At 40.8% G+C, this 26,260-nt stretch overlaps 2 protein-coding genes across 3 annotated transcripts in view; one reads left to right on the top strand and one right to left on the bottom strand.

The window, feature by feature from the left end:
* The window catches only part of PHTF2 (putative homeodomain transcription factor 2), a 126,931-nt gene that overhangs the window by 68,349 nt on the left and 32,322 nt on the right, over positions 1-26,260 (bottom strand). The window contains exons 4-8 of one of the 2 annotated variants that reach the window (XM_027679429.1): positions 21,580-21,717; positions 21,241-21,383; positions 17,896-18,063; positions 13,622-13,730; positions 10,589-13,533 (exon numbers count right to left, since the gene is read on the bottom strand). In XM_027679429.1, coding sequence (XP_027535230.1) covers positions 12,877-13,533; positions 13,622-13,730; positions 17,896-18,063; positions 21,241-21,383; positions 21,580-21,717 — 1,215 coding nt within the window. In that variant the 3' untranslated portion in view covers positions 10,589-12,876. Of the gene's footprint in view, positions 1-10,588; positions 13,534-13,621; positions 13,731-17,895; positions 18,064-21,240; positions 21,384-21,579; positions 21,718-26,260 lie in introns of those variants that run through there. The other variant, XM_027679434.1, reaches the window with a different exon arrangement.
* On the top strand, positions 574-4,203 carry TMEM60 (transmembrane protein 60). The gene is made up of 2 exons (XM_027679435.1): positions 574-674; positions 3,536-4,203. The coding sequence occupies exon 2, from the start codon at positions 3,578-3,580 to the stop codon at positions 3,980-3,982; it is 405 nt and encodes a 134-aa protein (XP_027535236.1). The 5' UTR covers positions 574-674; positions 3,536-3,577; the 3' UTR covers positions 3,983-4,203.

The raw sequence follows: 26,260 nt of genomic DNA, 5'->3' as shown, positions 1-26,260 counted from the left end.
CCCCCCTCCCGCCAGCTGTTGCCTCGCGCGCGCCTTCCCGCCGCCGCCTCGCGCTCCCGCCGCCGTTGCGTGCGGCGCGCGCTGCCCCGCGGCACCGCCGACGGTGAGAGATGGGGGAGGGGGTACCGTGGGCACCCCGGCCTCAACGCGGGGGCAGCGCGGCGAGAACCGGGGCCACCGGGTGCCCCGCGCCACTATGGGCGGGGCCGAGCGCGGGCCGGCGGCCAAACACCACCGCCCCCGTCTGGCGGGGGCGGGGCCGGGGGCGAGACGTGACTGGCGGCGGCGCTGCCCAACGAGAGCGCGAGGGAGGCGGGGCTGCCGTTTGACGGACGGCTGGAGGGGCGGAGGCGAGGCCCCTGTGACAGACAGACCTCTGCACCAATCGGCGGCGGGGGCGTGGCTCAGGGCAGGCCGGCCTCGACGGGCGGTGCGAGCTCAAGGGGCGTCCCCGGCGGCTGAGGGGACGGGAGGCGGGGATTGACTTGAGCGACGTGGCGGTCGACCAATAGCAACAGGACGGCTACGGGCGCTGCCCAATGGCAGGCGCGGGGCGGGGCAGGAGGCGGGCGAGCCCTGAGGCGCAGCGGGCGGGGAGGGCCCGGCCGCCCCTCAGCCCCCTCAGCCGAGCGCGGGCCCCGCCGACCGGGGGCTGCGCCGGGACCTGCGCTGCGGTAGGTGACGGGGGGTCGGGGGGACCTTCCATCTCAGGGAACCCCCGGCATGGCCGGGTGAGCGGGGCCTCGCGGGACAAGGCCGCCCGGCCGAGGGAGGGGCCGAGGTTGTGAATAGCAAAGCTGTGCTTAAACGGGGTTTTAAACCGGGCCTACCGCGGTATTTCTTTCTAGGTGTTAAATTACTCGTACCTACTGAATAGGTTCAAAATGCTATCTAATCACGTTGAAGTTCTGTTTAACTTGGTTTCAGCATAATGTAAATTTCAAGACTTTTTTAGGCGATGTTCAAGGTTTAAATCTAAATGTAATCTGTGTTATCATTACTACTGCACTGAATGTCATGTGTAAATTTCCCTCCATTTAATTTTTTCCTTCTAAATAGGACAGAATTAGCTCTCATAACATCCTGATTATGCAGATCGTCCCACCAAGGTCAGTGATGCTCCTTGATGTTTCTCATCACTGAGAATTCTCACTTCCTAATTATGTGGGTCCTGTAAGGTGTCGAGAGTTTTTATTTTCACTCTCTGCCTTTGACATCCCCAGTTCTCACAGAAGAGCCAGGTCAGACCTGTACCACAGCTGCATCTAAATTTTCCAAGTGCTGCCCATGGTGTTGGGATAGCTGGGCTCCAGCAAAGAGTCTGCCCATCATATCCTCCACCACAAGATGCTTCATGTAATCAAACCCCCCATCATATTGTCAGCTGCACACCCAGCTGTCAGTCTTCAAAATTTGGTAGTTTTCTTTACTTGGGCTTTAAGATCTCTCAAAAGCGCACTTGGATTTTCTTGAGCTTTCATCAAAAAAAGCCTCTAAAATTGACTGGGGCTTTGCAGTCCTGTCTAATCTTGCAGTAATATCTGTTAAGTCAGAGAAAGGCAGCAGAACGTCCCATGTTGAGTTTTCTGCCTCTACTTTTTACAGTTGTTACAAAGTGGTCCTGAACACTCGTGAAACTGATAATATTTTCAAGTGAGCAACCTTAAAATTGAGTAGCCCCATGTAATACATCTTCAGTAGCTTCCCATTTCCTCCAGAGACAGGTGATAGCACCTTCTCTGAGTATCTGATAACCTGATACCTCTAAGAGTGTTGAATTTCTTTTTTCCTTTCAGGCCTAAGTTTCCAGTCTGTTTCTTTGGTTTCTGCTTTCTCCAGTTTGCTATCAAGAGAGCCTCCTTCTTGCAGTGTTTGTAGCATTGATTTCTAGAACTGGTTTTCAAAAAACATTCTCATGAACATTGAAACTTCATTTCAGATCACAACTCTTCACTTCAGCCGCAGACTTTTACTTGAGAATACTGGAAGTGTTTTCAAAATACTGGAAAAGCTTCAGGCAGGACATAGTAATTGTTCTGTAATCCTCTGCATCTGCCAGCTGGTTTGGGTTTGTTTCTGTGACAAGAGCAGAACAAGGCTATCTAAACTTCCTCTGATTTTTTTGTCCCCTTAGCAATTGACTCTTCAGTGCCACTGCTGAGCTTCACCTCTTCCCTAAGGAAGGGGAGGGTGGCAGTCTTGGTTCCACCCTGCCAGTAACCGGCTTTCATGAGACCCTTTAGTGTTCTGAGCAGAACTGAGACTGTGAAAAGCTAATTAAAAACCCTATTTTAGACTCTTTTATTTTTGGCTAGTTCAGCTGAAGGAACTGGCCTGCCTTGGGTCACACAAGTGTCAGCCACAACACAAAATGGGGACGCACTCACAGCAACTCCAATTTTAGGCAAAATTGGATCTTTTCCTTAAAAGAAATCCTACTGCTATCCTGTAAATCAAATCCATTCAAACCTCAGACCCAGACTGAACAAAATAGTAGATCTGTTGAACCGTGTATCAGAAAACGCAGATGTAAATTGTAGGATAATTTTAGTGATGTACAACATGGTTATCCCCTCGCTCCCAGGCGGCAAGTCACCTCCTCACCAGCTGAGACAGCAACTTTTACTTCCCTCCTTCCGGATCCAAAGCTTATCTGAGCACAGAATTTGTTCAGCTTACTAATCTGGCAAAAAACTAACCTAGTTAAAAAGGTGGTAGTAGATTTCTGCTTGTTGGGTGAGTTTAACAGGCTTATCAGGTGATGTTGTGAGGGTTGGTAATAACACAGAGGAAGGTGCAGCAGCTTGTGGGCAGGGTCACTGAGGGGACAGAGGGGAAGCAGCTCTTGTCCTTCCCGCAGCATCTGGTGCTGAGGATTAGATGCTTCAGAACACGGCATCTCACTTTCAGTATTTCAAATATTTTTGTAATCTGGAACAAATCAGAGCTCATTTTCTTATTTCAGGTGAAAGGATGTCAGTGTTGCAAAGGGAATTATTAAATTTCTAAACTCTAATTTTTAAAATAATTAAGAAACCTATTTCAGCACCATTTCACTGGTATATATTAGTTATTCATCTTTGTAGCATGAAATCTAGATCTCTCACAGGGGTTGTTACTTCTGCTTCTTAGTTGGTTTACATTTTACTGTGGTTATTTTGTTATGTTTGTTTTCAGGCGTTAGCTGTGAGTGCCTCAGTACTGGTGGAAGATGGATCTAAACATATTCTTAGCATTCAAAAACCCCTAAATGAGTCTGACAGCTAGTTTAGGATTAAGGCACAGTTTGTTTCACAGACCAAATTTAGATTAAGGCAGTTACATGTCTGACTTAAGGCTCTTAAAGGGAAGAGGGGACTGGAGCAAACAGTGTTTAGCTGAGCATGGTAGTTACAAAAGAAGTGCCAGGAAACAGTGTGTGGGTGAGGTTGGAAGGCAGGGAAAGCAAGAACCAGAAATTGCTCTCCTTTAAGGAATATGCCTAATGGTGGTGTAGTGCCATCTTTTGATGCCTTCCCTCCCCCCTTTTGGTCAGGTTGTTGCTGACAGCGAAGGCCTTCCTCTTACAGCTGTTTAAATGAGAATGTCCCTGGCGCAAAGAGTACTGCTGACATGGCTTTTTACGTTACTCTTCCTCATCATGCTGGTGCTGAAGTTGGATGAGAAAGCACCATGGAACTGGTTCCTCATTTTCATTCCAGTGTGGATATTCGATACAATTCTCCTAGTTATGTTAATTGTAAAAATGGCTGGACGGTGTAAGTCTGGCTTTGACCCTCGGAACGGCTCCCAGAACATGAAGAAGAAAGCCTGGTACCTCATTGCAATGCTCCTGAAATTGGCCTTCTGCCTTGCCCTCTGCGCGAAGCTGCAGCGATTCACCACCATGAAACTGGCCTACGTGTTCATCCCACTGTGGGCCCTGCTTATCGGCGGGATGGTGGAACTGGGATACAATATCTTCTATGTACGAAGAGACTGAGCTCTGCCAGGTGGTTTTCAGCCCAAGGATTGGCACCAAATTACCAGAATATTACCATTTTGCCATAAATTTGCTCTTCAAACTAGAAAGCCAAATAAGAAATGGGTCAAGCTGGAGATTTTATCTAAAGCAGGCTGAAGACTGGAAGTAGACTTGTTCCATTTTTTTATTTTAAAACTATCACATATGCTCTTGTAAATAAAAGTATTTGTTCAACATAAGCTGTTCTAGTATGATTACTATTATTTGTTACATGGAATAAGATACATGCAGGTAGAAGGTCTTCTCAAAGGAACCACAAATGTTGTACCCAGGGTATTCAGCACAGTGAATAATCCTTGGAAAGAGGACTAACATTTTCTGCTACTTATGCTATAAGTCAAGAAACAACCAGGTAAAATAACCAGGTAACAGTAATTTCCATAAGGAGCGTAATTTGCTTTAACAATCAGTAACAGTTGACAGCTGCCAAATAAGAGCAAAAAAGGAATAAAGTGACTCAGTTTGGTTTTTCTTTTGACAGTGAGACTCCACTGCCAGTCTAAAAATAAGCACTATTTCCTAAGCTACTGAAACAGCCAATAACCAGTATGTTAACCGTAGGGAAAAAGGTTAGTAGCTGAACTGTGCAAGCAGTCCTAAGATCCAGAAAAGAGAGAGACAATGGTGATTCCTTTCCAAGTGAGAAATCCCCAGTGCTGCAAGAGTCTGGAGCCACAGGGTGAGTTCAGTGCTGCATTTGTACCTGCCCAAAGTGGTACTTGAACAAGACAGTTTTCAATGCCCAAGGACAGGAAATCTTTGGGGGTGAAGCATTGGATTTATGGAGCAATGACAAACTCAGACGTGAGTAAATGAACTGTTCAGGGTAACAAATGAACAAGTGGGAAGAACTGGAACTATGAGCATATTTTGTGGACTAAAGTGCTCTTCCAGGCACTACAGTAACACCAAATTCAAATGTAGCAGTTGTCTAGGACATTATTAACATGCACACTGAAGGTACTGATCCATTTACAGTTCCTAGAGACAAAAGAATGTCAAGTGAATGAAAAGAGCCCAGGAAAAACAGTCTAGGGTAACAGGACATGACGAGATCAAAGTGTCTCACTGATAAAATTTTAATTATGGACACTCAATGTACTCCTCTGTGGAAAAAAAATCCTTCCTGAAGTGTTTGGATTTACTCTTGCTGTTTAATCACACTGACATGGGTAAAAATACAGGGGAACCATATTGGCAGATAAAGCTCTTTCAGCAGTGTCCAAGAAAACAACATGCTCCACTCTCAGGCAATGGATCTCAATTCAAAACATCAGGTAACAAATGATCTTTAGAAAGAATTTAAGTCATCTTTGCTTCAGCGTGGTTGACCTTGCCGAAGGGGAAACAAAGAAGAGACAAAGACAAAAGAAATCTAAACCACAGCCATTGTCAAAAAAGTGCAAAATATTTATAACCCCTTTATTGTAAGCAAATTAAAAAATAACACAAACCCATGGACCCAGCCCTGGGTGATGAGCACCAGGCAACACACACACTTACCTTTGGTATGGTATGGGACAAAGCATAAAACTGAGTGCTCACAGTCCTTCCCCATCCGATGATTCTCATAGAATAAAAATCCAAAAAGCCTTGTTCACAGGATGTCAAACACCCCCACACTGCTCAGAAGAGCAGAGCAGCTTTCCTCAGCCAAGCTGGGAATGGGAACTGATTGTTATAACTTAAATGATGGAAGAATAACAACTGGCCTCATTAGAACTTGGTGTATTATTAGCAAGATGGGCCATGAATGATGACTCTGCCCCCTTAATAAACCCCTTCTCTTCCTCAGATGTAACAATTATCTGAAAGTTTGGCATCTCTAATTAACTAGAATCACACACAGTTATTACAAATCTCCTTTTAATTCCTGCCTCTAATTCAATAGGAAAAGATCAAGTTCAGTTTTGGTTGTGGGTTTGGCTTTTTTTTTTTTTTAAGGTTTACAAACCTTGAAATAAGTGAGAGATTTTGAAAGCTGAAGCAGATGTTTCTTGCTGGTGTCATGGAGAAGTCACACACAGCCAGCTGGAAGTGCTCAACTTTCCAAGTTCCTTGTCTTTACAGTTATACTTGGACAAGGGGAATATCCCTTTTGACTTTTTTTTATCACATGTAACTGACCTGAACTGTGCCACTTTTTGTACATAGTGTTGCTTCTCTGTGACATCAGAACTTCATTCAAAAGGATTTATGATACAAAGTATACTGCAGCCCACAGTGACCTTTCCAGAAGCTGCTGTAGGAACTAATTACACCTGTTTATTACACTGTTCTCAAAGGCACTGGTCACAGCTTGGGAGTGGAACCAGTGCTCCTCACACATTTTCTTAAATTTACCAAACTGATCTTCAATTAAATTAACAGGACAAAACAAGTGAAAATCAGATTTGCTGGAGTTGGCAGGGAACAGGAGAGGCTGATGCCGAGATGGCTCACATTGCTTTGTGAAGAAGGAGCACAAGGACGTTGTCTCAGCCCCCTGTGGCAGCTGATGGGGGGCAGAGAACTTGGCCTTCAGCAGCTTTGTTTTAAACTGGAATTCAAAAGCTTGCTGAAATGAAATAGAAGTATTTATCTGTACTGATAATATCTATTGTATATGAAGAGGTTTATTCCACATAATTTACTTCTCTTCCAATCACTTAAAGCAGTTTGAACACTTCAGCATCCATTGCAGGCGAGTATCTATTCTTATCCGATTAAATACTCAATGCGCATGTGTGAAAGGTCATGAAACTATAATTTCAATTACCAATACATAATGCTTTTCTTGATTTGTCACCATTTAGAACAGCATCCAGTTTTCTGTTCATTTTATACTGGGAAAATGCAGTTATGTGACATAAACATCCCCTTGTATAACAAAGTTTAACCTGAATGCTCTAAGAACGTGTGTACACACACACAAAATGCTCTGCTAAGCATGGAGGACAATATCAGACTAAGTGGGCACAGGACTGAGGGACAAAACCAATTTAAAACATGTGTTATTAGTATTATTTTCTGACATATCTGTGTCTAGTACAGAAGCAAAATCTTTGTGTAACCTCATGGAAATTTTCACATTTGCCCAGTTTAAAAGTTGGGTGACACAAAGTGAAATTGAAAGTTAAAATTATGAGACTCCCAGAAACTCAGAATTTTAACGTCAGGTGTTTCCTATCTTAACATCAATATTATTTTGAGAACAATAACATGGCTTTTCAGTAATAAAGCTCCTGAATAACTGCATCCTCAGAAATAAGTTGTTTGAATTTACTAGCACAGAAAACATAGTACTATCATGTAACACATCACTTTTAAATAAGACTGAAGTAAAAATAACTATGCTGAGTTGGGAAAAGAGTGTTTGTACCTTTTCACTGTACCTTTATTGTTTTAGGGTTTGGATGGAGTTCATCTCCTATATGAGCCTTTTAGACCTGAACAGACCTTGCTGCTGAAAAGCATCAGGCTTTGAGAACTAAGGCAATTTAAGGAATCTCTGCAGCTGGATCACTACAACTGTTCAATATAAATTCTACATTTTCTCCTTGTATTTGTACATAAGTTGGATAAAGACTACGAAAATCTGCAACGCAGTAACGCCATTCCCTTCAATCTGCCTTTCCTAACAAAACCAACATCCCAAGCAGGCAAATATAAGAAAGGTCTCCATACAGTGCAGAACAACAGCTTAAGAGCAAGAAACAGGGAAGAAAGGAAAATGTGAGCTTAATCCATCGGGGTTAGTTTTTATCTCAGTGTTCCTTCTGAATTTCATAAAGAAACCACCGCTAAAAGATGTTTTTTAGTCTCAACTGTTTTTTTTTCCCAACTGCATCAGTCAAAAGGGCGAGTACCTGAGTGTTGTCATTGTGTGCTTAGGATAAAGCTTTAGCAGTCTTGACTTATGTTACATTAGTCTCCCACACACAGATCTAATTCTCAAGATTTTCATCTTGAGACACACAGGGAATAACCTTCTCAGCTCCATTTTGTCTCAACCAGATAAAAAGACTTCCATAAAAAGCACAGGCCTGAGCTCTACCCAACATGGCACCATTATTCTGGTGGGCAGCAAATGAAATGGTAAAAGAAAACACGGTATCAAATTAGCTACTGAAAAACCAAACTTGATAAAAATAGAAGTTTAAACTGCTGTTTTAATCAATGTTTGTATCAGATAACTGTACATCAAATATTAAAGGACTATTTAGGACTAACGCCCCCATCAGTAGGCTCATCTATCAGCATGACCAGAACAAGAGAAGATCAGTGTTTAGCTGGCACTCAAGTACAGCACAGCTCCAAAGCAGAGATAATATCAGCATCAAAGCACAGAGAAAAACAGTGGTTAGAGTATAATACACTAAATTTGCAAAGTCAGTATCCCTGATGATTCTAACAGAAACAGCAGCCTAGATATTGAGAAGTTAATCACTGCTTCTGAACAGAACACAAAATAATTTGCATTTCTAAGAAAAATGAAATGAGTGACTGATGGGAATCAGTTCCCCAAATTTTCCCACATATGCTGCAAATTCAGTGGGATCTGCACAAAATATCAGTATCTTCTATTATACAGTTTTAAAGTGCATTTCATCTGTTTAAGAAAGTAATAAAGTATCAGCTGAACACAGTGACTCATAACCAAAGAAAACATTCTCGACAGTCATTCACAGAAAAGCAGAGAGCAGTGAAAATTTGTCCTTTCCATTTCCAGCTTGGATACATCCAGGGCAAGGTACAGGCGCTGGGCTGACTAAAGACAGGCTGACTACGTACCTGCCCACTAGAAGGAAATAAGTAAAATGACACTTGAGAAGCTTGAACTTTAGAACAAGAGAGTTGAGAGTTCTTTGATCTCTTGATCAGAATGAATATAGTTTTCAGCCTAGCAGGGTCACGTGGTAGTCTACTCTCACAACAGTTTATTTTGCCCATGAGCAAGGAAAAAAATCATGATTTATTTCAGTCAATTCAGCATCCTCATTCATATGCATCCTCATTCATATGCAGATCTCAGAAAACAGTAGTTTTGATCTATGAATACCAGTCCTGTGTTTCTTGGAAGACTTATTCATTTTTCCAAATTTGTAATGTTTCAAATCTGTTTCACAGCATTCTACTACTTCAAATTTCTGCTTCCTACATCATTTGCAATTCCAACTTATTTACTGTGCACATGTATATCTGCTTAAAAATCAACTTTATTTATCACCAAGGAATTCTTTCACAGATGAGTAATTAAATCATCACCCTCTGAAATAATACTTTATTTCTAATACTAGATAGAATTAATATTTCAGTTAAAGTCGTATTGAAATATGCACTATAGTAACAAGGAAGGGAAAATCTGCATGCCAGCAGTACCTGTAATGAGAATGTTCTTTCAGAGTCAATTTGTAGGCATTTGGAGGGCTGGGGGTGACACAACACTGAGTAACACTTGAATGTAACACATGAAGTCAGTTGCCAGTGAAATGTAAAAGATCCAGTAATATAAAGAAAAAAAAAGAAGTGGCAGCTACCCCCTTGAAAGCTCTCGGTAGCAACCATAACAATGCAGTTCTTTGCTACCCAAAAATATGTACTAGGATCTAGGAAAACATCTAAATTTCTGCACATCATGTCATTAACTGGGATGCCACTGCAAGTGCATGGAGATGTCAGCACTGCCACAGTCAGGCCATAGGCCTTGGGCAGATCTCTCCAATCTGCACAAGAACAAGGGGCAAGAGAGACAACTAAAACACTGGAGATTTCAGCCAAAACAACAAAGATTTATGCATCACCAAAATCCAGAGAAAGGGCAAAATCAACAAGCAAGGACTAATTTCAGTACACCAGAAGGCATGAAAGATTTATTGCTGAAGCAAAAGTCTGAAGATGAAGTTATATGCAACAGGAATAAAGGTTATAGCACAGGACCACTTGAAATTAAAGCAAGTCAGACTAATGAAGAATTTGGGAGGTGAAATTCTCAGGACTACTCCCCCCTCAAAGAACAAACCCATCAAAATGGACACACCACAGGGAGAGGACAATACTTCTGTTTTTTCTTTTAAAAGCTGACATCTGTGAATGTAAAGGGAGGTCTGGTAGGCATTGGTAATCCCAGTATAGTTTATATGCTGTCTGCAAGGAATTCTGACTAAAGTGAGAATCTAGGCTGTCTCAAAAAAACGAAAGAAAGCATGAAAATCGCAAAAAAACTGCCATTTTTCTGAATCTCTTAAAATTCTGAAAGTGATAAAAAAATGGGTTGAAGATGTGACAGTTTAAAAGTAAAATCTCAGAACCAAGAAGTACCTGAACATAAGTTTGAGGCCACATCAGCCAAGACTACAAAGTTCTACTCTTAAGTGTAAAGTCATATTTGCTAAACCATTTTCACAGATTTATTATTTCAGTCTGGACAGGGCCTATGCTGCAGAAAGTTATCAGCTGTCCCAGGGGGTGTACACACTTCACTAAAATCTGACAGGTTACAAAACATTACTTGAACCAGCAGGAACGGTCAGCATATGCATCACCAGCACTTCTATTTTAAGTCAACTGAATAGTTTGGGGGGGTTTAAAAAGCAGTACGTGGCAAGGCTGGTTTTGCTAAAGCTGGAGTCTTTGGCTAACCCCTCAGAGAGCTTCACACTTGGTGCAAACTACAACCTGCAGCTCTGCTCTGTCACTGTTCTCCCACGGCCAGCACAGAGAACAGGAATGGAAGGCTACGTAATTGTGTACGGATGTTCATACAGCCAAAGAGATTATGGGTGGAAGGTTCCAAATAATCCAGAAAATACAAAGGGAGCTGAGACCACATTCCTACTATCAGAAAAGCTCAAATTCTTATGTGAACCAATTAATTTTTTCAAATCAGAGTCTGCCAGAGTAATGATTTACCACGTCACACATGAATTTGCTCATAGCGTGAGGGGAAAGCAAGATCCCTGAGGCTGCAAAACTAGTAGTAAATCTCTTAGCCAGCATCAAAGAAAACAGGAGTACGACTTGAGGACGTTTTAGCCACATCCAAGAGACTCACATTTCTATTGCTTCTCTAATATGTAATTATGGCTATGTAGAAGTAATGTTTAGCAATTCAAATATTGATTTAATTAGTAATTCCTTGACAGACCTATTTTAGATTAAACAAATCAGGGCACTCATCTATTAAATAGCTAATTTTAGTGCCAGGTGTGAGTAAATTTTAACAACCCATAAGCAAAAAAACATTTGCAACAGAAGGATCTCAGGTAGTTGAATTACACATCACCTGAAAATCATGTTGTTCTATTGCTACAAATCAAGCCAAGTGATCATCAAGTGCATTGAAAGTTATAAACTGGGTACATAAGGATGTACAACTTCCAGAAAGTTCTACAGAAAAATCCAAACAAAAATCAGATACAGAGGGCTTTGAAAATAATAGGCCTTGGTTCTTAAGTTTTACATACTTAGCTGAAGGACATGCTCAGGGCAGTTTACTGCTATGTGTAGCTATCTGAAAAAGACACATCATTCAGCTGTGTTTGAACTACACAGGAATACATTACACAGAGAATAAATAAGTTAAGTGACAGAGTTTTGCCATTACCACATCAGATGCTAGCTAGCCTCAAAACCCTCTTCATTCAGAACACAGCTTAAGAGAATCCAAGTGTTCCATAAGTGGGGCAGGAGAACTGTTAACTTGGACATCACCACTGTTATTTTCTTAATGGAACACCTCCTGCTTCCAAACTGTGACTCATGAGGAACCTTCCTACTATACACATTGGCAAGTATTTTTATTGCCTGGCACTATCAGCACAGGGAGCAATTCAAATCCAGATATGTCTCTGTGAATCACAGGTCACTGCTAAAGTTGAGGCCCTTGTAGCTTGATAAGTAACCATTTAAATATTATGTGTTTTAACTTTAGTCAGATTACTGATTTGAGGGGATGGTTGCTTTTTTGGTTTGTTTTGCCAGGGTTTTTTTCCATGTGAAATGGAACTGTCTTAACTGTGCCTTGAGCACGGTGAAGAGGCAGGCACAGAAGGGAGATGGCTCCCTTGCACCAGCTCCCCTGGAGAGATGCAGGTGGGTATTGGCAGCGCTCCTGGAGGCCACCAGGTGCCCCCCACAACAAGGAGGGCAGTTTGTCTCTCTGTTCCAATTCCTATCTGACAGCAGGAGTTTGGGGAGTGCCTTGAATGAGCACCTGTAAGGAGTCCTGTGAAGGGATGACTGATTCTGCATTCTGACTAATCTGCATTTACAAAGATGCCTCAGCTCTACCTCAGTTTGCTACAGCTCCTCACCCACAAGGTGTAAGGGCATCCTATGCATTAGTGCAGGTAGAAACACAACCACTTAAGAGAGGCAGTTTAACTGAATTATTTTTTGCAGACCCAAAAATAAAACCAATCTGTTATTATGAACCTTTATTAAGCGGCTCACATTTCAGTATAAATCACACTAAAAAGATTTTTAAAAAAGATATTTACACTACAGTGCTGACACATTTAAAATGAAAAAATTGGTATAAATAAGCTCTATGGAAAAGCCTGGAATTGTCAAAAAGAATTCTGGCTCATCTTACAAAAAATATATGTTAAATGTCAGCTCTACTCTAAAACCTACAACTCAAAATTATTTAAAGACTTCTTTATGTTAAACCTGCAGTGTTTACAGTGCATCTGGCCCTAAGTGCTTTGATACTTCACAGTTATGGACAGGCACTGAGGAATGTTACAAAGCTACATAACTATTTTCTGTAACAGATGCGAAGGCAAGTCACAAGCTTGCCTCACAATTTATGATCTTTACATTATTACATCATTAAGTTTAAAAAGGAATTTAAAACCATATATACAAATTTAGCACAAAAAATCATCCTCTCTTTGTCCATGCAGTTTTGGATATGATGAACTATGTTGTCTTGTATCATCTGGATGTATGTGACCTCCAGAGCACAACTTGCCTTGCAAGTCCTTGTTGCCAGGTTCAAATTTAGAATCCATTTCCAACTTTAATGATGCCAACTCAACGTGATCCAGCCTAGACTGAACATTCTGTCCCCCGACGTCATTAGGGACCACTGTCTTTTCAGCAAGATCGACATTCATGGGCTCTTCTTTTATCCGGTGAGATGCAAGAGGTTCATGTTTTATCGGCATAAATTCCTGCTGCAGGTACTTGGTCTGCAGAGCATCTGAGAGTTTGGTGTCTTCGGAGGTATCTTTGCCCATGGTACAAACTCTCTTGTCAGTCTGAAGTCCAGCAACCGAAGACTTGGGGTCTGCAGAGGTCTCTGCTTCAACAGTACTCATATTTTGAGAGAGTTCTTCCTCTGAATGGTAGAGCTTGAGCCGGATGTGCCAAGCCAAACTGCACACAGCTGAGACTGTTTTGAACTGGTGCACAACATTCCTTGGGATAAAATAAATGTCATTATCGAATAACTGGATTCTGGCATATCGGATGCCTTCCCTTCGCAGCTGATTAAGTTTTGCATCATCAACCCACTGGACACACTGCAGGGGAAAAGTGTGGGGGGGAAAAAGGTGAAAACTCTGACTTAGTACTCAGAGGACACTGATCATCAGTTCTTAGCACGCTTACCTGTGAGAGTGGAGGCTCATGCAAATCTAACTGCATTCGCTGAACTACCTCCAAGAAGTCCTCAGCATGAAAACAAATTACATCTTTGGTTATACGAGGCTGCTCAGACCTACAGAAGAGCAAGAAGTGCACAGTCAGGAGCTGAAACGAACATGCCACATAGGATAGCAAGAAATCTGCAAGCAAGGATAAAGCAAATTATTTAAATTAAAAACAAAAAACAATTCTAGCATAACCTAGATTTTTAAGAAAAAAAGGTTGACCAAAATGGCTAATTCTAAAACACATTATCATTGAATTGGTTAAACAAATTAACCACAATTTCTTTATAAGTGGCAGTAAAAGCAGCCATAAAAGGTCAACAAAACACACGATTTTTCATTTCTATTTTTAACTGACCTCTTGTCTGCCCTGATGCCGACACACAGATGCCCCAGATATGCTGGGCTTACTCTGTCAACACTCCAACATGATACTCCCATCAGGTACCTCAAAGCACACAGCAGTCTGACTGTGGGCACTATGGCAACCACTGCTCAGTATCACAGCCTCAAAAACCTTGCTCAGAGTTCAGAGTAAGAGCTGATTCTACATTAAGCTGCCACAATGCCAGTAATCAGCCAATACTGGCATCCTTCACAAAACAACCCTTAAAAATACATCCTTCTTTGTGCTTACTAGAGAGCTACAGGAATTAGGCTTTGTCTTCATATTCAAACTGTTAGGAAAAATCATCTCTTGTCCCAAAACGTCTCTCCCAAAGAAATGCACACCATTTATATAATTCTTCTGGAGACACTTTCTAGAATTAGCCAACAAAAGGCAAAAGTAGCTACAGTCTTTATCCCTTTCTGATCTAAAGGCCAAACTCTGTTCCTCACTGGAAACACATAAAACTACTCTCTGTGTGTTTGTTTTTGAGGAGTGTTTGGTTTTTAAAAGGATTTTTTTTTTTAAAATGTGGTGATAGGAAGATTTCATTTATATAGGACAAAGCTCACTCTGGAGTGGTTTTGCAAGTGCAATTTCTCAGCCAGAAAGAACCCGGTTGATGACTTCCTTCCTTCCTCCTCCGCAGAGTCCTCCTGGGGCTGACAGGAGTGCAGCACCTCAGCCCACAGCTGGGTGCTGCCCATCAGAACCACAGACCGGAACCGTGGACCGGAACCGCGGACTAGAACCATGGATCGGAATCATGATCCACTGCTGTCCTCCTGCCTCCCCCACCCGCGGGGCCAGGACAGCTCCTGACACCCCTGGGTACACCCGTCGCCCCACTCCTGCCCCTCCACAAATGGGACACAAGTCAGACTTACAGGGGCCCAGGGGAGGAGCTGATGCAGCAAAACTGTTTGATACATTTCAGAGTCTATTTAATGGATGTGCAAATGCACTTTTTTTAAAAACAAGATGATAATTTATTTTTATATAAATATATGTGTCACGTTATTACCGTTCCAGGAAGCAGGCAATGATGTACAGTTCACTTGGGCTTTTTAAACTTCGGAGACGTGTTTATTTTATTTAGGTCATGACCTCAATAAAGCAAAAAATAACCAGTCTGAGGCTATTTTCAGGAGAAAAAAATCCCTGAGTATGCTAGGGAGACTTTTCAGACCACATTATTTTACTTCCAATTTTACAAAGATTAAAACAGTTCTCTATATTTTGATCTATATACTCCTGAAGAGGATTAAAGCACTGAAAGCAAAAAGCTTCAGAAACGTTTCTAATCAGTGGCATTAAAAATATCAGCTACATTAATCTACCTTTTATAATGTAGATATATTTGTTTATAAAAAATATTAATTTGCATTTGAAGTTACCACTATTTTTAAATGAAGTTAAGAATTAAAATAGATTGAAAGAATATTTCACGTCCTAAGAGAACCTAAATCCAAAACAATGTGTTTTCCCAGCACATTCTGGTTTATGTATTATCATTCCTATTCTCAGTCCCTATGTATGTCTCCAGCAGGATGCATCACCAACTGCTGCAATTCTATATCACAAAGCACAACATTCCTTTTGCAAACAACTGAGAAAAAAACACTGTCAGATAATTTTAAATTCTGCATTTGTAGATTTTATCGTTAGCACAACTTTGAGATATTTTGTAGAACCTTAAATTTAGAGTGTACCCCCAAGCAAAACAGTACCATAGTAGTTCAGTTAACATCCAAAAAGGCATTAAATCAAAACAGAACTGTAAGACGGCTTCAGAAAAAGCCATTAAAGCCCCTATTAGAGTATGAGTTAAAAAAATATCATAATCCAGTAATTTTACAAAATAAATCAAGAGCCTGTCATATTTGGGAAAAGAAAAATTATTTTTTTCTTATTCAAAATACTATGTTTAATTTCCAATCACATCCTCTAACCCCAAAACCTGCTTTTTGCCTTTCAACAGTTCTGTTCCTGCCTGTTCTGAACAAACCAATTATCCCACCTAACACCAATATTTGTGCCTATCAACTACTAAATAAATTCTACTTTCTTTAAATCTACAGCAAATTCTTGATTATAAGGCTTTTTTGGCACACTCAATCCATTTTCATATTAACTAAATACGAACAATCAACTCAGTTCAGCCAATCTAGGAATTGCTTTATTTTCTCCTCACAGAAAACATGAATTTTAGATATGTTCTCATCATTAGAACATGTGCACTTTTACTGCCATAGTACCTTAATCACCCCAGAATATCTCCAGCTTTTCAGGTTCAATGAACTATTCAAACAGATTTTAAAAAAAGCAAGCAACCAAAGAAACAAACAAACCAGATTTCTTAAAACTTCCATGCATGTTGTTTCCTTTAAAATACATCTACTCACAGATTGCAAATGATGGTAAAACTAATATCTGAAATTATTTTAATGTGTTACATTAATCAATGACGCTTCATTATCATAAGCCCTGATTAGGTCTCATCATGTAAGTACACTGAAGTGGCTTTTCAAAATTATAGAAAAGTGGAAAGGGAAAGGAGAAATTATCATTTAGGCCAAATCAAGCTTGAAATACATAATTTTTATTGTGTTGCTTATGCTGTATATTTTCCTCCTCTCTAGACATCAGTCCCAAATTTTTTATTCTGCATTAAAAGATATGTTTTCAGTCCTTATGCTGAAATCAAATGCTGATATTTCTTTTATGTTCCCCAAACTGAAGTACTTTCAACTATGTTATGAAGCTATAGGATGAGAATGGGAAGAATTAATAAGAATTCAAATTGATAGTAATCTCCACAGACATCCAAGTTCAGGGAGTGGGGTTTTGTTTGATTGTTTACTTCCTTCGAAAGTCTCTCTCTCATATGTGTGAAGTATAATTTAAAATACTCAGATCTACACAGTTAGCTCTTGCCCTGCTACCACTGCTTAGTCTTAATTCACCCCAGTGTCTCAGCCAAGGCAAGCAGGAAGTTGAAGGCTCCCACTATCACCAACCTGAAGAGGAAGGAAACTGCAAAACCTCAGAGCCCAAAAGACAAACACATTACTATCTGAACGATCCAGTTCTTCCCCAATGGCAATTATTCTATTTTCTACATCAATGAACTCCTGCACTGTAACACAAATTCACCCAAAAGGGAATTCACCCTTCTAATTTCTAGACACACAAAGAGCAAAAGGTACTTATAGCGTTTACATAGGCAAAGGTAAGATCCAAAACTAAGGTTGTTCTCCCAAAGCAAGATCAGAAGATCATGAAAAATGCTTCTTAGATCTGGGCCAGGAAGCCCATATGATTATGGGCTTTTTATTTGGCCAACATGTAAATCTCATATGGGAATTCCAAGGACAGACACCACAAAATTTCGCACAGCTTCCAACAGGATTCTTCCTAGGTGATCTACCACAAAAAAAATCAGGGTTATAACAGCCATGACTTGGAAGCAGAAGCATAAGAATTCTTCTCATCTCCACACAACACAAAGAACTGCCAGAAGGTCTCCATGTACACCTCTGAGGCAGCAGCTCAGGCCAGTCCAAAACCAAGTGTGAAGTGTTTTTACATCATCTAACATGAACTCAGTTACAGCAACTCAATCACAACTGTCACTGCAAGATACCTTTCTAGTTTCTAGCCCACACCAGAGCCATATGCAATCTAGCAGAGGACAAACATATCTAGTACCCAATCAGTATCTACCAAGTCTTCATCAAATCTCTAATCTTAGATTAACCCATCCTGCACTCCTTCTACCAACCATAAATGGAAATTCAGGCAAACATTTTTCAAACATCTAGGGGAAGCCAACCAGCACCTACCACTCCCCACAGTGCACAGCCTTCAACACTCCCACAGCAGCTGTAGTCTGTCGTTCAAAGCCTTGTCCTATGTGATCTGCATGGGCTCGTGTCCGGTCTTCAAATAGCATTTCACGGGGTTCACTGGTTCGAGGTAGGTACTGCAAGTTTTTTATTTCATTGGTAGTTCTGTGTAAGAAAAAACAGTAACAGTGATACAGAAATTTCTCTGAATTATCTTATTTCCACCATAGTCAATAGGATTGGTTTTCTCCCTTCAGTGAGAACATAGGAGTTAAGTGAGAAAAACAGTAACTGTTAAGACAAATTAAAAATGTAATGAGCTATGCAAAGAATCAGAACACCTATTTCAATTAAAAAAAAAAAAAAAAAGGACAAAAAACCCAACCAACACAAATAAAGTGTCATGTTCCAAAGTGGACTAAAAGGCCTTAATGACTGAGCAGCATCACTCACAGTCTCCACACACAAACACAAAGAGCCCCAGAGCTCTATGTAAGCTCAGACTTGGACCCTCAGTCCTGGTCTGTGCCACGCTGCAGGACCACTGGTCTCCATCTCAGCCAGAAGTGTGCTGGGCCAGAGACTTGCTTCTCAGCTTGTCCTCAGGACAGCTTTGTCATGATGCACCTACCTGGCAATCTCTGGACCTGATCCTCCCTGGCAGACTGACTTCCTGGCTTGATCTCAGACCTGCCCCATCACCACACACTTGCCCGACACACTGGAGTCTGGGCTGAATCTCGTCCCCAAATCCCATGTCTGCCCTACCTGCTTTCCTCAGGCACTGCGAGGCCATGGTCAGGAAACTGCCAGCCTGACTATTACTTAGAGATTTCAATTATCCCTGAGATCTTTCTTAATCATTCATGTTTCTACCAAACTGCTGGAAAAACGTGTATTTAGTTCCATGTTGAAGAACTTGGTATGAGAAACAGCAAAGGATTATTTCTTCAGGGTTTAACAGAAGTGAAGGAAACACTGCAGAGTGAGAATAGAGACACAAGACCATCTCTTTGGCCACCTGGAGCCAACACTGTGTGACACATTTTTTCCAAGAGTTGTTTATAATCATAACATAGCAAAGGTTGGAGACTCTCTAGTCCAACTTCCTCCACTCAAACAGAGCAATTTGCTTGGCCCTGTCCAGTCAAGTTTTGAGCAAGACCATGATTCCACAAGCTCTCTAGGCAACCTGCCCTAGTGCTCAACTATCCATACAGTACACTTTTTTTCCTTATTTTAAATGGATTTTCTTGTAATTCAGTTTGTGTCCACTATCTCTGGTCCTGTCCTGGGAACTACTGGATCATGTCTTTCTTACAACCTCCTATGAAATGCTTATACACATTGATATGAACCCACTGAGCATTCTTTTCTCAAGAGTAAATCCCAGTTCTCCCAGGTCACCAGATATGCTCCAGTATGGCCGTATCTGTCTAGGCCTGGTGTGCTCAGGGCTGGGCACAATACTCCAGACACGTCTCACCAGTGATGAGCAGAGGGGCAGAACCCTCTCCCTCAACCTGCTGGCAGTGCTTTTCCTAATCCTGTCAAGGAGGCTGCTGCTTGGCTTTGTTACAAAAGCACACTGATGGCTTATGGTCAATCTGTCCCCCACCAGCCCCACAAGTCCTGCTCTGTTGGGCTGCTGTCCCGCAGCTGGTCCCAGCCTGTGCTGGATCATGGGATTATTCCTCTCAGGTGCAGGACTTTGCCCATCCCTTTTAACTTCCTGAGTCTCCTGGAGTTGGCTCATTTCTACACCCTCTCAAGGTCCTCAGCACAGCAACTCCTCCTTCCAGTTTTGTATCACCTGCAACTTGCTGAGGGTGTGCTCTGTCTCATGAAGCCATTAATGAAGATGCTGAACAATACTGGCACAAGGTACCAAGGCTTGAATTACTCCCGTAGCAACTGCTTTTCAGTTGGACTTGGTGTTGCTGCCCACAACCCTTTCAGCACAGCAGTGAAGCCAGTTCTTGGCCCACTTCACTTACCTATCAGTCTAGTTTGTCCTTTGTTAACCTATTAGGACATTATGAGAGTCAAGTGTCTGCTGTGGAAAGCCTTGATAAATTTGAGACAAACAACACCCCTGGCACACACCCTGTGAGCCAATCATTTTGTTGTAGATCAGGTGGATAAGGCATAATTTCCCCTTTGTTAATCAATACTAACAATTCCCGACTATTATCTTGTACCTCATGCTTGAAATGGCATCTTTCCCAGGATGAAGGTGAGACTGACTGGCCTGCAGTTCCTCAAGTTCTGCTTCTTATCTTTCTAAATGACTAGAGCGACACTTGCTTTCCTCCAGTCCTCAGGAACCTTTGCCAATTGCCATGACCTTTCAGAGTGGCCTTGCAATGACACTGGCCAGCTCCCACGGCACTTGTGGATACAACCCAGCAGGTCCCATGGACTTGTGTCTGTCTAATCTCCATGTCTAACACGTTCCTTAACCTGATTTTCCTACACTGAAGGCAAGTAGTCCTGGCTCCAGACATTACTACTGTCTCCCAGGACCTGGCATTCCTGAAAGTAAATCTCCCCAGGAAAGACAAAGGTAAAGAAAGCCTTAAGTATCTTGGCCTCTTCTGCATCCTTTGTCTCCAAGCCCTTTACCCTGTTCAGCAAACACCTTACATTTTCCTAGTTTTTCTTCTACTGTCCATATGCCTGTACAAGTCCTTTCTGCTCTTCATATCCCTTGTGAAATTCAACTCCAAATGGTCTTTGGCTTTAACTGCATCCCCTTCATGGCTGGACAGTGTTTCTATACTCCTTCTGAGGCACCTGACCCTGCTTCCACTTCTCACAGCTCTCTTGTTGTGTTTGAATTTCAAACAGGAGAACTCCCATGACAATTCCTCATGACACACAATATTCAAGTTCTGCAGAGGTTGTCTCTACTCTTCAGGTGTTACTTAATACCCCAGTTTAAAGATGCCACTTAATGTTGGAGTTACTACCTTTTAGGTGAAAGAGAAGCCCTTGTCCCTTGAGGTCATAAATCATCTGCTCACATTTAACGACAGGGATATCAATTCCAGTTACAAGGCATGCATCAGTAATTGTATGGTTGTTCACATTTCCCTGAAGTTTTCAGCTTAAAATTCTATTAAAGCTCCAAAAAGGACCAGAACCTTACTTGGCCAGACAGTAAAAATTAATAATCCAGATCCTTACATAACCAAACAATTTAAAAGTATATTTGGAGATGAAGATTTACAGAGATTTATATTAAGATTCAGTATCAATCAGTTAAAGCTTTGGGATAAAATGAATTTGTAGAGGAAGAATACTAACCAGATATTTATCAAGTAAGATAATTCAACTTACCTCTTCCTTTTGAAAGGTGACTTTGGCATGTCAGCCACAGGGATCATTTGTTCTCCTGGACGTACCCACATAATGGGACCATCATCACTGTCTTTACGACTCTCTAATTTTAAACTAGAAAGTGTTCCCCATGGCAGTGTACACTAATGGGAAATACAAGCCACAATTTTGAAGTGAGTTACTTTAAAAACTTTTTAAAAGCAGCCGTTATCTGTCACGATGAAAACATTTATGAGAACGCTCAGTTATCTAAGCAAGTATCACATAGTCTCACTTTTATAAACAGCACTAGACAGCATATTGTCCCCCTTCTCCCAACCCATTCCCTTCTGTCCTTACTTTTAAGAAGGGTGATTCTTCCAACATATCAAGGAATTCAGGGAAGTAATCCCCCACTTCCTCATCAACTGCTCCAACCAGGCTGATCTGTCTCATTGGGCCAGCTCTATACGTACCATGAGAGTATGTTCTTTTTACCTACAAGTAGAATATGACAACAGAAGTTATACAACTACTGTGCAAAATCTACATTCAATAAACACCTTCAATCTCTATGCTTATGTTTGTTTTCTACTGACATCAGTCTTCAGTATACTTAAGATTATTATGAAGTCAATTACTATGAACTCAAAGACAGAAATTCTCCTTAAACATCTATGACATCTTGTATTTTATTTTAAAACCTGAAGATAAACCAGAGTAACTATTTATTGTCTCTCAAGAAAATAACACTCCAAAACATTAACTGTGAAAAGCTATCAATGTATGTTCTGCTCAGTAACTAATACATAAGGATTCTTACCTGGATTACTCAAGTCTAGCTGAATTTTTACCTTTTTGCTGTAACAGGTAGAACTCTGAGTTACAACTAATTTAACTCTAAATATTTCCTCTGCTAATCATGCTCTCCAGTATGGCCTCTGTGTGAGCACATTAACTGGAGCTCATTATCACAGTAAAGACAAGGCTCATAAAGAGTTTGTATGGGAAGAGAGACAATGATGCTCATTTTTGCTGCGCTAACACATCTTGTGCTCCCTTCAGACTTTAAGGGCTGTAACATTCACCTCTCATGAGAAATCTTCTACTGTGAATTTGAACACAAACACATATTATTGTGAAGTTTTTTTCAACAATTTGATCTGTTGTGTTAGATCACCAAAATACTTAGGCATGAGATTGATGAGAATTATGTCCCCCTAAGCTTCTAATCTCCTGTTTAACAGGCTGAGAGACACAGTGGTGTAATGAGGTGAAATATGATGAGATCAAAACAGAGGGAAGAGCAGATGGATTACTGCACACACCAAGTAAGGCTCCTGTACTGCACCTCTAGACATTCTGCATCGAAAGCAAGAAAAGAAAAAAAGTGCAAAGAAAACAGCTAATGAAATACTGTTTAGCTATGGTCCTCACCCAGACAGACCATAAAAATTCCTAGTAGTTACAACAGTGCAAAGGAGAATCAGCAGCAGTTCCTGAAAATAAGACTAAATCATGGAACATGCAACAACCCTGTGCTCTCCTTACAAGCTCAAGTGATGTAAGCAGATGCATCCCAGAAATGCAGAACCAAATACTTTTCAGATCCTCTCAGTCATGTCACACACCCAGGAAATGGAGGAGTACTAAAAGTAGGATTTTACAAAATGTCTGAGCTAATGCTCACCACAGACATCACAAGCCATCACAGACAAATGGAAAAAAGCAGTCCTGCTAGACATCAGTATTCCCATATTCCTCAAATCCTTAGTCATACATTCCTGCAGCTTTTTTTGCACAGACAGCTGGTGATTTTGTGATAAGGCATCAGAAAACATTCATTTCTGCCGAATCTGCATCAGCTCAGTCCTCAGCTACATCTCCACTGGTACAAAGCATCAGGAGCTCACACAACTCACAACACTGGGCAAGGAAGGGACACTCATATGTCATTACTGGCTTACGGGATAGATCAGTTCTGAAGAACCCTAAACCCATTTTCTGAAGCTACCGACAGTCACAGATCTGTGACATTTTATTAAAAAAACTTAAATGCAAAAGGACATTTCTTCCACTGGCATAAGTAGCTTAGTATTCCACCATTCCAGGCCAGGATATTAAGCTGCTGTTTTCATCCACACCCTTGCTTAACGAGAACCATTTTTCTGCCTTTTTCCATGCTTCCTTCTGCTACCACTACCATTCTCCCAAGTAACAAGTGACAGATGAGAGGAAATGGCTTCAAGTTGTGCCAGAGGGGGTTAGATTGGATATTAGGAAAAATCTCTTCACCAAAAGGGCTCTCAAGCACTGGAACAGGCTGCCCAGGGAAATGGTTGAGTCACCATCCCTAGAGATATTTAAAAGATGGGTAGATGTGGCATTTAAGTACATGGTTTAATGGTAGATTTGGCAGTGCTGGGTTAACAGTTGGACTCTTAGAAAGGTCCTAAAGGTCTTTTCCAACCTAAATAATTGTATGATTCATGTAGCATATGATAAACTAGTTGTGAAATTACTCCAAGTGAAAACTCTAAAAATTCTCCTAAAAATACTAACTTTAAGTGAAATTTGGAAAAACTGTGAAGCCTCCAGCTATCAACTTACCAATCTGGCTTATGTACCACTAGATGTTGGCAATGAAGCATAAAGTCAGCAAAGTATTGAAACCCAGCATAATGCTTGCTTAAGGTGGATCAATTAAGAACTTCCTTATCTATGCCCCAAAAAAGACCATGTCACTGAAAGTTAGAACTGAAAGACCAACTCAACTTTTTTAAGCATTATTTGTCCATCCCCTTTCACTCCTAGCTCTCCCTGGTCAACTATGCTTCCCTCATTCCCCAGGCACCACAGATTGCTTTTCAAGATCTACCTTAGGAGAGGTGAAATACCAAAATTAATGCTAAGATAATGTCAAAGTTACAAACAATGAGTGGTTTCTTCTGGGACAATGTTCAGAGTTGTACCATTACAAATACAGCCTGAAATGTCTGAGTGCTCAAGAACTCTTTGGTGGCTTAACCCCAGGCAGTACATACTGATCTTACAGCCCCCTGCTCACACACTGCCTGCAATGGTGAGACACGGGAGAGAGTAGGAAGAGCCAGGAAATGCATGGGTCCAGATGAAGACAGTTTATAAAGAGAAGAAAAGAGGAAAGTAAAGAGGAAAAAAACAGCCAGTGGTGTTTTTCACCACTCACTAGCTCTCACAAGCAGAATGACGCCCAGCAGTCCCTGGGCAATAGGTACCTTCCAGCCAATATTTCCCCCTCTTCTAGCATGTGGTCACAAATGAATACACACAAAAATCCCCAAGTAATGCAGTATAATACCATGGACAGGTAAAAGAGATAGAAATATATCAAATAATAAACATGACATCCTAACTTCTTTCTTCTCATACAGCTTAAACTTGAAGTACGTCACCTAAAAAAAAGGAGACCGTGTTGCTCTCTTGCATCACAGTAATGGACTAGTATGGCCTTAACTGATTTTCTAATGTAATAGCAAATATTCTGACAGAAATGTCTTGGTGTCTAACAAGAATCTGAAGACTAAATGTGAATCTACAGATATATAATACTGAAAACAAGATATTTGGGCATTATCATCTTACAAATAAGAAACATTTTAGACATTATATGGTAAAGATGTTTCTATTTTCTGTTTGAAGAAGTCACAAAGTGGAAGGAACAATCCAGAGAAACCAAGCATTTCAAGAGATGAATTTAAAAAACAAACTGGGGCAAGTTACAACTGCATTCCTATTTTTAACATAGTAGGGTTTGGGGGTGCTCTGGTTTGGTTTTTATTTGAGGTTTTTTTCTGTTGAAATTCTATCATTTTCCTGCTAGAATTTTAAAAGGTTTAAATTTATTTCAATTTTTCACATTTAAAACCAAGAAGGTCTGGCAAAACAGTCCTCAGAGTGGAAAAAAAACCCAAACAAAACAACGCCACAAAAAACCAAAACTCCCAACTGAATGCAGAGAAACCTGCAAAGAAAATTCCACCAAAGACCAACAAAAAACCCAAAACCATTAAATCACCATGACAATATGCAAGGACATTGAAGAAATAGAGGGTTTCCATTTCACTACACAAGTGCACAAGCAATGCACTTACATATTTGTATCTCAGAATGGAAAATATCCAATTTCACATTCAGCATAATCTCAGACACTATGGTCATGTAGCATTCTTGTTGATTTGATACATTTTGATCAAGGGCCCAAAAGGCTTCCTGTTCCTTGCCAACTCTTCTCAAATCCTTAATTGATAACATATATTTTTAATTCCAAATGGGAACCAATACCGAACAAATATTCATCAAAATTGCTCTGATTTTAAAAATACTTGCAAATCTGCTTAGCTGCTTTTTACTATTAAATGACATGTACTTCATGCTACTTCCTTTGCCTGCCTTTCTTTTTTTAGGTCAGGGTTTTGTTATCAGGATGGGGTGCCTTGACAGATCTGGCATTGCTCAAAGGTGATCCATTGTCATTGTCACTTTTACCACTGTAGATCATTTATCACCTGACATGTTTTATCTTGCAGCTGAAATACCCAAATAATACCATAGATGGACAGAAGGTTTTAAAAGGAAGATGACCTTGCTTATATTCTGAATTCCAGTGACAAAAAAACCAAACAGTGAAGCAGTCAACAAACAATTTTAAAAAATTAAAAATTAGGGATAGCATCAATTGAATACCTTCATGGAAAACGATCTTGTGAAAGTGAAGTATCTGTTACTGCCCCTGTAGCTCAGGAAGATCCATAACAAGGGTCAGTCTCACATCCTGTCTAAGCTGCCAGCACAAACCTCTGGGGCTTTATTTAGGTTTGAGGTTTGTTAATACAGAATATGTGACTAAAAAGAGCAACATACGACTGTCATCTGGTATTGATTGGTTGAAACTGTCAAGCAGCAATCTAAAAGACGGTTGTTTTCTAAGTGGAAAACAAATGAGCATGTGTCTGATGTCATTCCCTGTGAACTGATTCTTTGTTCAATGGTATTCAATAAG

This window comes from Neopelma chrysocephalum, unplaced genomic scaffold, assembly GCF_003984885.1.
Source record: "Neopelma chrysocephalum unplaced genomic scaffold, ASM398488v2 Primary Assembly neopelma1_45, whole genome shotgun sequence".
Classification (NCBI taxonomy): domain Eukaryota; kingdom Metazoa; phylum Chordata; class Aves; order Passeriformes; family Pipridae; genus Neopelma; species Neopelma chrysocephalum.
This window is presented reverse-complemented; position numbering and strand designations above follow the sequence as displayed.